General features: G+C 44.4%; 1 protein-coding gene across 1 annotated transcript in view; it reads left to right on the top strand.

The window, feature by feature from the left end:
• EMB2421 (FAD/NAD(P)-binding oxidoreductase family protein) overlaps nucleotides 1–12380 on the top strand; it is a 107902-nt gene that overhangs the window by 11729 nt on the left and 83793 nt on the right. The window contains exon 4 of the mRNA XM_087664324.1: nucleotides 11533–12026. Coding sequence (XP_087520450.1) covers nucleotides 11688–12026 — 339 coding nt within the window. The 5' untranslated portion in view covers nucleotides 11533–11687. The remainder of the gene's footprint in view (nucleotides 1–11532; nucleotides 12027–12380) is intronic.

Here is a 12380-nt window from a genome sequence, read left to right on the forward strand (position 1 = left end):
CTTTTAGCTTGGTCCTAAAAATCCACTTGTCTCGATGACTTTCTTGTGGCTCAAATGATCCACCAATGTCCAAGTCTCATTTCTATCAATACTCTCTAGCTCCTTCTTCATGGCCTCTCGCCATTGAGGGTGCTCAAGAGCCTCTTGCCATGTATTCGGCTCAGAATGCGCTATGTAATTAGCTATAAACAATGATGCAAATGATACCTGATGAGCAAGCAAGGTAGATCTTCTAGGTCCCTCCGGAGTGAAATCCGGTGGTAAGATCCCCGAATCCGGCATGGTCTGCTAGTACCGGCGAGGTAACGGGTCTCCCAGAGAGGGCCTAGGAGCTGAAGAATTTGCAGGAATGCCAGGAGCAGGAAATAGACCAGGCTCAGTAGGCACGATCTCCGATGATGTGGAAGGAGAAATCGGATCGGAATCCGGTAAAGAGGACTGCACGATATCCCTCTCGTAAAAAAGTGACGCCCCTTCGAACGATCACCTTATTTGTCCGAGGATCAAACAAACGATAGGCTTTTGCGTCAGAGGAATATCCAACAAAAATAAGGAGAATAGCTCAGGGAGTGAGCTTTCCTATCTTATCATTAGGCGTGTGTATAGGTACGACATCCAAAGATTTTGAAGTGGGAAATAACAAGCGGCGAGCCAAAGAATGCCTCATACGGGGTCTTTTGAGAAAGAGCCACAGTAGGGCACTGGTTGAGAATGTATATTGTAGTGTTAACAGTTTCGACCCAAAGGCGCTCAGGGAGCTCTGCTGCGAACAGCATAGAGCGTGCCATTTCCATGATTGTCCAGTTCCTACGTCCTACGACTCCATTTTGAGAGGGGAAGGTGGGAGAGGTGAGTTGGGGAGAGATACTATGCTACTGTAGAAACTCGGAAAACTCGTAGGAGATAAACTCACCATGGAGATAAACTCACCACCGCTATCACTTATGCAACCAACACGACGTCTAGTCTGGTTATGAATCAACAGCACCCAAGTAGAAAAATATATGAAAGCATCTGACTTATGCTTGAGGAAGTACACCCACATGTATTTAGAATGATCATCCACTATAAAAAAAAAGTATACTGTGCCATTCAAGGCGGCAATGGATGTCGATCCACAAAGATCAACATGAATCAATCTAAAAGGTGCCTCAGCATAATGTGTGGACTGCTGAGGGAAAGGGGTATGGTGCTGCTTCCCGAGCTGACATGCTTTATAGACATTGCGAGCTAGCTTTAGGCAGGGAAGGCCCCCAACTAGTTCATGGTGTGACAACTCATAAAGAGAGTCATAACCAAGATGCCCTAAGTGAAAATGCCAAAGACGCTCATTGTTCGCAAGCTCCCGAAATGTGGCAAATGCCTAGAAGCTATGGAACACAGAGCCCTCAGCTATTGGCTTGGTAAGAAAGTGTATCATGTGGTATAGGCCATTAGGTTGTGCCTCACCACGAGCAATCACTAAACTGGTTTGAGAGTCAAGGACCTCGATTGTGGTCATTGTAAAGAAAACTGCTCGCCCCGACTAGCAAAGCTGCTGAACAAATAACAAGTTCACCCCAAGCTGAGGAACATGATATACATTGTCCAACGAAGCTGGATCCGTGGCAAAACTGACGCAACCTTGAGTTTGAATCTTGACCGAGGAGTCATTTCCTACAGGGACCCACCTGGTTGCAGGGGCTTGGGCACGAAAGATGTCCTGTATAGGAGTCATGTGATGTCTAGCTCCACTGTCCATAGTCCAAACAGAAGCTGAAGTGCTTGGCTGTGACGAGTGGGTCTCTGTGGAAATCTCATCAGGAGGCAACTCACAGATATGGACGAGACTCGCATCTGATGTCTCTATGGAGACGATGTGAGCTGCTGCAAACTAGTCAGACAAGCCCTTTGGATTTGAGAACCTTGTCGACTGAGATGGCTGACAGATGGTAGTGTGAGTCTAAGCTTTAAAGTGCCCCTTGCCATCACCTTGCCTCCCCCATTAGGGGTTGCTCGACTGAGGGGTTGGGTGTGAGACTTAGGTTTTGGTGTTGTGCCTCTTGCCTTTGATCGACACTCTTCGTCAAAATGGCAAGTCTTTTGATAGTGTTGACAATATCTATTTTTTTAAGGTACATTCTACCACCCTAGTTTGAGTTGTGACCGGGAGTTTCCTTGTGATTCCTCGGCTTGATTTTGTTTTTGATTTTGATTGGAAGTTTGATTTTGTTTGCCCTTCCCTTGCTACCCCTTCTAAGAATGAGCAACAAGAGTCGCCTCTGAGGGATTATTCATATGAAATTGATCGAATAATCGTGCATAACGCAATAGCTGACACTCAAATTCTTAGAAGGTAGGCATGGTAGCATGGTGCATCTTCATCATCATCTTTTCATTTTCAATCATTAAATGGGAAAAATGAACAAAATGCATCTTCACCTATCACTCCACAAATTCAAAATCCACCCATCCCACCATCTTCTTCCACTGCTTCTCCACTTCCATTCACACCATTCGCATTTCCATTTCAGACACCTCAAGTTGCACCGCAGATCACACCGAGGGGTTATGGAAACATAGGCACACTTTTTAGGACCTCATCCTTGCCTCAGCCAAGTGGTGTTCCATATTCTCATACACTTTTAGGATCATTGCAGCCTAGGTATCCCTCCCAGTCTCTCCCGAGTGTGGAACAATTGGTACCACAGTTTGCCTCCATGACCTTACCTAGTGGACCTTCTGGTCATCCTACTATGTCCCACCCGAACTTTGGACAGGGCTTCTGTGTCCCAGTGCCAACAGAAAAATGAAAGCAACACTGGTCCTCTTACCAGAACACCGCGAACTTGGTTTGCTTTCTTGAGCTCCTTACCACGAACAAGGCTCTGATACCATGTCAAGATTGTGGGAGAGAAGGAAGGAGTCTCACTTGTAGCTTTCTTACTTGCACAATGGGGGAAATACACACACAGGTGGAGGCTGAAAACAGTTTTCCTCTTCTTAGTTGTGTAAGCCAAAAGAACATTAATACATAGAAATAGAAGAACCCTATATATGGGTCTCAAACCAAACTCAACTAACTAAGGTGACATACTAACTGAGCCACAAACTAGAGTAGATAAGGATAGCTGTCATCTAGCTAAGACATATTCGGTTATAGTGCCATTATATGCACGAAGATAATCGCAAGGAAAAGGGCAACGGTAAAGTAAAGGACAAAAATGACAATCACAACATTGTCCCTAGCAAGTCAAGTGGTAAGATCGAAGAGAATAATGTTGTGCAAACTGATTTTGATGATGATTTCATACTTGCAGCTTTTTCTCTTGATACTTCATGGTTGATTGATGCTTTGTCCGGGTATCATGTGATCCCTCATAGAGAATGGTTTCACTCCTATCGCAATATGATTAGATTTGTTCGTTTGGGTAATGACTTGGCATTGGCAATAGTTGGTATTGGTAATGTCCAACTGCAGTTTGGTTCAGGTTGCATGTTTACTCTTCATGATGTATGCCATGTATTGGCTCTCACGAAGAGCCTTAATCTCTATTGGCACTTTGGATAATGTAGGTTATGTAGTTTCTTTTAGTGATTCTTCATGGAAGATTACATGTGGAAATCTTGTCATTGCACGAGGTGCTAAGTCCAATACTCTCTACCCCTTGCTTGTATCTGGGTCAGTTGACCATATTTTGGCAGTGGATACAGTTCCACATGTATCTTTGTGGTAGTCACCTTGGACACATGTCCTTGAAAGGAATGAAAAATGCTTATCCATTTGCAGTATCTTCCGCCACTTGACTATAGTGCTTTGAGTCTTGTGATCATTGTTTATATGGCAGGTAGACACGCAATATGCATTAAAAGGTTTGGTATGATACGCATGGGTGAGCCTTTGGCTCTTGTTTATTTGGATGTATGTGGTTCCATGCCTTGTAAGTTGTTAGGAGATGCAAAGTATTTCGTTACTTTCATTGATGACTATATGCATAAGGTCTAGGCATATCCTATTAAGCAAAAATTGAAAGTCTTGGCTACCTTTCAACATTGGCTTGCTTTAGTTGAGAACTAGTTTGGGTATAGGCTGAAATGCCTAAGGTCAGATAATGGGGGTGAGTATGTCTCTAAAGCCTTTGCACAATTTTGTGACGAGAGGGGTATTAAGCGTCAATTGACCACTCTACATATCCCACCTTAGAATGGTATGATTGAGCGCATGAGTAGGACAATTCAGGAGTGAGTTCGCAGTATGCTTAGCTAGGTAGGCTTACCACAATATTTTTAGGCTGAGACAATTACTACTACCGTACACTTGATAAATTGGTCTCCATGTATTGCTCTTGACTATCAGGTTGTAGAAGAGGTATGGTTTGGAAAATCTCCCTCATATGCTTATTTGCGTATCTTTGGTTGTGAGGCTTTTTGCCATGTATCCAAGGACAAGCGCAATAAGCTGGATCCTAAGTCTAGGAAATGTATCTTTCTTGGTTAAGAAGATGCGGGTGACATGGGCTATCGCCTATGGGATCTATAGGCTCGGAAGGTCATTTGCAACCATGATGTTTTCTTCCATGAGGAGAAAATGCATAAGCAGCTTGAGCATGTCGTTGAGGTACGCAGGGTGATATTTCAAGAAGAGCCTTTTGCTACTGTATAGCCAGCTAGACAACCTGTCGTAGTAGTTGATGTCCCAATGGCCCAGGTCCCTGATGCTTCACAGGATGTATAGGCCCCACAACCAGCTTTGAGGTGGTCTACTAGAGATAGATGACAACTTGTGTGGTTTGAACCCTCTGTGAATTATGTTACGGTGATAGATGCTGGTGAGTCTCTTACTTATGATGAGGCCATGGGCAAAGGTGATATTCACTCTTAGGAGAGGGCCATATAGTCAGAGTACGACTCACTGTAGAAAAATCATACGTGGGATTTGGTTCCTTTGCCTAGTGGTAAGTGTGCTTTGCTATGCAAGTGGGTGTACAAGTTGAAAAGTATCTTTGAATGCCCGAAGCCAGGATACAAGGCTAGATTGGTTGCTAAGGGCTTTAAGCAGGAACGTGGTTTTGATGAAGTTTTTTCTCTTGTTGTGAAGATGACTACCCTACACTTGGTACTGGCTTTGGTTGCTTAGCTTGACTTGGATCTTTATTAGATGGATGTCAAGACAACTTTTCTTCATGGGGACTTTCATGATGAGATTTACATGGAGTAGCCTAAGGGCTTTGTAGAACCTAGTAGGGACCACCTAGTGTGCAGATTGAGGAAGTTCTTAATGGCCTTAAGCAGGCACCTAGGGAATGGTACCATAAGTTTGATGCCTTTGTAGAACCTGGTAGGGATCACCTAGTGTGCAGATTGAGGAAGTCCTTAATGGCCTTAAGTAGGCACTTAGGGAATGGTACCATAAGTTTGATGCCTTTATGTATTCATTGGGATATTCTTACAGTGATATGGATCCGTGCTTATACATGAAGGCTCATGATGGCAGCCTTATGATTTTGATCATCTATGTGGATGATATGTTGATTGCTAGAAGTGCTCATGATGAGTTGGATGCCTTGAAAGGTTAGCTTAAGAAGAGCTTTGAGATGAACATGGGACAGACCTCACATGTTCCTGGGATGTGCATTAGGAACAATCGCTCTAAGGGGCTCCTATACTTGTCACAAAAGAAGTATATCCAGAAGGTCCTTAAGCGGTTTCATCTGCAAGATGTTAAGCCTATTGGCTGTTCTTTATCTTCTCACATGAAGGTTAGTTAGGTTGATTGTCCGCAATTTGATGAGTAGAAGGCCAAGATTCCTTTTGCATTCATAGTGGGTAGTTTGATGTATGCCATGATAGCCACTCATTCTGACGTAGCATTTGCAGCGGGAGTTGTGGCACACTATATGGCCATACTTGGCAGACCGCATTCGGATGTCGTCAAGGGTATCATAAGGTACTACAAGGGCACAACAGATATGTGTATATGTTTTAGTCGCCAGGATACAGGAGTTGTGGGATACACTAACTCTGATTATATAGGACATGCAGACAATAGGAAGTCCATCTCTGGGTACGTTGTCACCTTTGCTGGAGGTGTTGTTTCTTGGATGTCCAGGGTGCAGAAATACACGGCCCTATCTACTACAGAGACAAAGTATATTGTAGTCATGGAGACTTGCAAGGAGGCTCTCTGGTTAGGCCGTTTGGTGATAGACCTCAGCATTACTGATGTGGTCTCTACATTACATTAGGATTCTATGGGTGCTATTTAGTTGGCCAAGAATCTGGTCTTCCATGCAAAGACGAAGCACATTGAGGTGCATTACCACTTCATTCGAGAGCTTGTTGTTGAGGACAAGTCCATTGAGTCTATCAAGATCTCAACTGACCAAAATCTTGCAGATCTACTCACTAAAAGTCTTTGAGCGGAGTGCTTTGTCTTCCTTAGGAAGTTGGTGGGCGTTGGATGAGATGATATCTTTCCTCATCCTATTGTACTTATGTACATTTGTACTTTGTCACTTTTTTTGGTTCTCTTCTCATCACTAGAGGTACATTTTCCTTTAAGTGGGAGGTTGTTGGGGGCAAAGGCACTTGTGTCCAGCTGCTCGTATATTACTTACATTGACAATACCTGCATACCTGTACACCTGTACACTGCAGGTGGTAGGCGCCCATCACTATTACTTCATCCTTTATCCTTTCAGTGACATTTAAATAAAGGGAAGGCTGGTCACACATTGTGACTATTGGAGTTCTCATATTGTGGGTGTCTCTCTCTTGCTCTTGCTTCTTCCATCGTAGCTCTTTTGCTTCGTGCTTTCACATCAGGGCTCACCTTCCTTTACTACAAGAGATAGGGAATCTAAAAGCTCATAGATCACAAACTCCAAATCATCTGATGATGAAGAAAGTGCCATTGGTCGTGCCAAAGAATGTATTTGGGGGATAAGTAGTTGAGGGTAGGGAAAGATAAGGCTCATGTGGAGCCAAGGGTGGGCAACAATCATTGTCTCTCAGCGGAGCGGATTGTGGAGCCGAAATAATAAAGGGGGTCGAACAATTGCTCGAGGGGATGGTATCCAACAATCATTGCCTCTCTAGGGGAGTGGACTATTGAACCGTGGGTTGTCGAGGTGGCATTCGTGAGACCCTAGAAGAAGTAGAAGAAACCTCCATAGTGAATTGCAGCGGTCGTGAGGAGACCGTGGTACCAGTCGATCCTCTTGTGACTCGTAAGAGCTTAGTGTGCATTGGATGCGTCTTATGGCCTTAAGCGTAAAAATCTGAAAGTCGGTGCAGAAAAAACTCTGTGGCCCAGAAGGGAGAGGTGGCACAATGAGTGCTTGGGGATAGACGCATGTACTCCGGAGGGGTAGGGAGCAAAGGTTCATGATAGCAAGCATCGGTGGGGGTTTTGATGATGCTAGAAGAGGAGCACCCAGGGGTTTGTCCATCTGCCTATGGAGAAGTCATAGCACCAGAGTGCCAACCTGTAAAAGGGAGGGTGGGTGCGAGAGGAAGAGAAGGATATCTTTGTCTCTTGGTGATGCAACGGAAATGAAGGGAAAAATCGGTAGATGATGCCGAACCTACAATCTGTCTTTGCCTTCTCTAATGAAAGGGGTCTTTAGCTCTCTGAGCTCCCATGCTCTGATACCATGTCAAAAATAATAGGTATGCTCTGATACTGTGTCAAAATAAGTGACAATGTAGAGAGATAGTAGGGTTTGTGGGGAGTAAGAGTGTGTGCGGGAAACATTGAGAGAAGGGAGACTCAAAAACACAAGAAGAACACGGTGATGATGCACTGAATCATGCCATGAGAAGAAAAGCTGATATAGTGGAGCCGAAGCTCAAAAGATAATTGCATTGTCTTGTTTGAATTAGGCGGCAGCACCTATGGGAAATCTACACAGTGAAGGTAGTGAAACACAGTCCTCTGGGAAGTGGGCTATCAAAGTAATGACTGGAAGGTGAAGAATAGCTGTCAAGGGAGCGAACGATAGTTCTTTGATGCCCTCGGAGATGTGGAAGATGATTACTGGCTATGGAGGGAGCAAATTGCAGTATCGGAGCTGTCAAATGTAGGGAGAGTAGCCCAAATGTTGACGCAAGGTTGATAATGATGACGCAAGATGATGGATGATAAGCTGGGCTGTAAAAGCGCAAGTCCCAACAGCCTCTGTGATAGACGAATGATGCCAAGTGATGGAGGAGGAGCCAAGTTGCACAAACGCAGGTCCCAATAGCCCCTATGATGGACGAGTGACGCCAGTTAATGGAGGAGAATCTAGGCTACAAAAATGCAGGCCCTAGTAGCCCTTGTGATAGACGAGTAATGAAATCAGTGACGCCTGGTGACGATTGTTGCTAGAGGCAAGGATGTTGGTACCAAGTTGGAGATGATGCCAGGCAAGGAGAAGATCTCCACTTTGAAAAGTGCAGGTGAAGGCGGAGCTTAATGGAAAAGGTGCTGACGCCAAGCAGATGATGGTGATGCCAATTGGAAGATGCTCCAAACTCAAGGCCTAACGCTGGAACAGGGTGCCTGAGGCAGAAGAAGAAGGGTGAAGGCAGCCAGGAGCCATGAACCGCAATGTCCTTTTGAAGAAGGGTGAAGGCAGCCAGGAGCCATGAACCGCAATGTCCTTTTGAAGGGGTGTGAGGGCAGTGGAAGGGGCTAGTGAGAGAAGGGAAGGGTGTTTGATGACGGAGGCAGAGGTGTGAAGAATGACTGAAGAGTGGTGGGGTGGTAGGAGTGAAGAATGAATGAAGTGATTGCCTATTTATAGGCATAAGCTGTCTAGGGTGGCACACCACTATGTGGGCACCCACTGAAAAAGTGACCAAAATGTGGACACCAGCCCTTTTTGGGGTTGTTAGTGTGAAACCCTAAATGAAGTGTGTGAATTGAAGAAGTGGTTTCTTAACATGATGTCCACCAGAGATGGTTCCTGAGTGCTCTAACCACTAGTCGAAGTTGAGATGAGATTGAAAGTGAAAGTGTAGTAGGCTGGAAACCAAAATGTAGGAGTCTATGGGGTTGGAAGTAGTAAATGCAGCATTGTAACTGCTTGAAGATGATGGCAGCTAATCCATCGGAGGCTGTAGGAAGCTGGGCGATGGCAAAAGGAAGGTGAAGATGATGCTGATTGGGCATGCACTGCAGTAAACGCAAGTTGTATGATGTTTTGGAAGAGGCTGGTGGACAGCAGGGTGGCAACAATGGATAGGGCGCGAGGGGTTGGTGATGATGTGGCAATAGTCACAGTGGGCTGGATAGGCATAGTGACTGGTGATGACGTTGCAATAGTCGTGATGGGATCGACAGCTTAGGAGATATAATGGGTGTGGCTAGATAGTATTCTCTGAAAAGTTGCGAGGTCTTTGTTGAATTGTGGCTCAAAAACAACTGATACAAGTGTCTCTCCAATTGAGCCATGTGAGGTATTTCAAGAGTGGTTGTGCCTATTTGTGGGTAGCCTGAAGGGAGCTTGTCGTGTGGGCCGTGAGTTGTCAATGTAGGGTGCAGTGATGGAAGCGTGAGAGTCTGCTACAATAGATTGAACAAACACAAGAGAAGAGAAACACAATGAAGAAAGAACATCGCAAAAGCCATATCAAGATCAGATAATACCGAATGAACATGATTCACTGATTGTCGGGCACTGACATGGCCTCCATCTCTCCAAACAGAACCTGCACACTGATTGACTTGAGGAGGGAGTGCATGGCCTATTTATAGGCCCAAATCATGAACTAGACCAAGAGATAGGTACCCAAAAAATAAATTTGGCCACAATATAATATATAGTCAACCATAAAAAACTGGTGCAAAAAAATAGCAGCCCGCATCACAACTGGTAAATGGTACCCAGCCCACTAGGACACGCATAGACTCACACATGAATTGACAAATCCACTAACATGAGTGTAGGAAGGCTTAACTATTGCTAGATGTAAGGCTTGATTGAACTGTTGTGTGAGTTTAGATAGTGGAATGTGGGGGTCAACATCATATTTCAATTGAAGATCTCGTGAGTAGACACTCTTCGTCTCTCTAGAAATGTAGTATTTGGAGTGTTGGTGAAGTGCATGGGAATCTTCCCTTGTGTGAACTGCAACAGGGTGCAGAGAGACCGAGATCCTGAATATGGGGAATAAGCATGGGAGGGGCAAGTATATAATCCCCTGTCCTAGCACCATGTTGAGGAGGGTAGCGTGTGAATGCACCTAAGATGGTTTTTGGGGGCGCAGGGTGGGGGGGTGAAGAAAAAAAGAATTATTAATGTTTGCTAGGGCTGAAAAATGGCCTATGAGACAAAACCATTTACAATGATAATTTTCATTAGGCATCAAAGTGTGATGCGCTAAATGGTAATCAATGACAGTGTGCAAAGAAGCTATAGTGATGTACAATACAGTGCCCATATAGGGATGCAAAGAGAGGATGGGATGAATATATATGGAGCAATACGTGCCTAGTGCGTGGCTGAATAATGTTACACCTGGTTATGATTTGTGGGTAGCTCATGTGTATTGCTCATGTTGCTAGCAGATCTCCCTCATCTCTTTGTGGTCTGAGCAAAAGGGCTTCATACAAAGGGTAGCTCTTGCATGTATGGACAAATCCATGGCAGTGATGGCACCAGACTGCAGCAGGAGGGGAAGATCTGGTTGAGGAGAGAGGACAGTGAAGATGATGACTGAAGAGAGGAGCTGCAACAGCAGAATGATCATGACCACTGGCATGAAGAAGAAGATGACATGATGAGGAGCTCAAGGAGGAGGGATGGCTATGTATTGCCAATGCTGCACAAACTGCCCGACCTGCGTTAATGCTGTTTGGACCAGCCGAAAGACTGAAATGCAGCCGACAAGCCAGTAAAAGTGCTGCCTGGCTAGCTGACCTGCCTGCCCAAAGGGAAAAGTAATGTCTGCCCTGCTGGAAAATGTCTGCTCTGATCTGGTAACTGTCTGCCCAGACTGAAATATGCTGCCAGCATGAAAATGCCCATGAAATGCAGGAACTCATTTCACCTGAGCCCTTTTGTCAGGGAGCCACATGGGCTGCAGTGAAGAGAGTGGACAGGACTGAGAGTGCTGTGGGAAGAGGACAGATCTGAGAAACCCCAATGTCCCATCAGACTCTATTGAAGGCTCACAACCAGGATATGGACACAGAGAAAGACAAGTAATAACATGTCTGGCAACACTACGGTGCATCATGTACTCTTAGATCTTGTCTTTTGCCAAGTGATACAAGTACAAAGCAAATGTTAATTGTATCTAGGTTTGTTTCCCTCCATATTTGTTTCGTTGATGTGTTGTTTATTTTGTTTTTGTTCACTCAGTTTTTGTTTTGCAAAGTTCTGCCTGCCTGCCATTGTTTCATTTTAAATACTCTGTAAATAAACTTTATAGTTCTTTTATTAGGATGATACCTTTAATAAATGCCACTAAGCTGGGTGAGCAGATCTGTAATACTAAAAGCTTCTGTAGAATTCTTGTTGTTGATTGTGGCATCAAACACCTGATGTTGGAGGGCCATCTCAGATCTCGCTAGGAAAATTAGCCCTACTTGGGTGGCTCACTTCTCCCAGCATCGACTATTGCCTCTACTTCTTCAACAGGCAGAAAGATGTGGTTTGCAGGTGAAACAGGGTGCCAAACATAGCCAGAAAGTGACTGCAGAAACAGGAATACCATTCATGGGAGAAGTCAAATTGGGGCATGAGTGTGTTTCCATTGAAGAGACAGTTGAAGGTGTTAAGGCCAGAGTGTTAGACACTGATGGCAGTACGCAGGAAGTGAATTGTAGCTTCCTTGTGGGAACAGATGGGGCAGCCAGTATAGTAAGACGGCTTATGGGTGTGGACATGGAAGGAGAACATGCGTTGCAAAATATAATCAGCATCCATTTTTTCAGTGGTCAATTGGCTCAGTATCTATCTGAAAATAGGCCAGGAATGCTGTATTTCGTTTTCAACACTAAAGTGATTGGAGTACTTGTTGCACATGATCTTAAAGCGGGAGAGTTCGTGGCCCAGGTAATCTGTTAGCTCCCTAGTGGGTGCTTATTATTGCAATCTTTCCTGCTGCACTTTCTGCTAAAAAGGACTCTTCTAGATAACATGGAAGCTTATTGTGTATATGAGGAGATGATTGATCTAGAAGTTATTTTAGGGATTCCTTGCTTGATTCCAATGATGGAGCAAATGAACTTTCTCATTAAGCTTGCCCAATACCATGATGTACATGTGCTTGCTTTTTTGGAATGTGTTGAAAATATGGTAAAGACACTTCAGAATTTGTATCATCTCCATTTTCGTGCTAAATGATTGTTTTCACTTCTCTGCAAAGAAATCATTTTTGCTGCTGCCTTACATCAATTGATTATCTTT

Source organism: Lygodium microphyllum, chromosome 23, assembly GCF_053477565.2.
Source record: "Lygodium microphyllum isolate KBCC chromosome 23, Lygodium_microphyllum_v1.1.10, whole genome shotgun sequence".
In the NCBI taxonomy this organism is placed as follows: domain Eukaryota; kingdom Viridiplantae; phylum Streptophyta; class Polypodiopsida; order Schizaeales; family Lygodiaceae; genus Lygodium; species Lygodium microphyllum.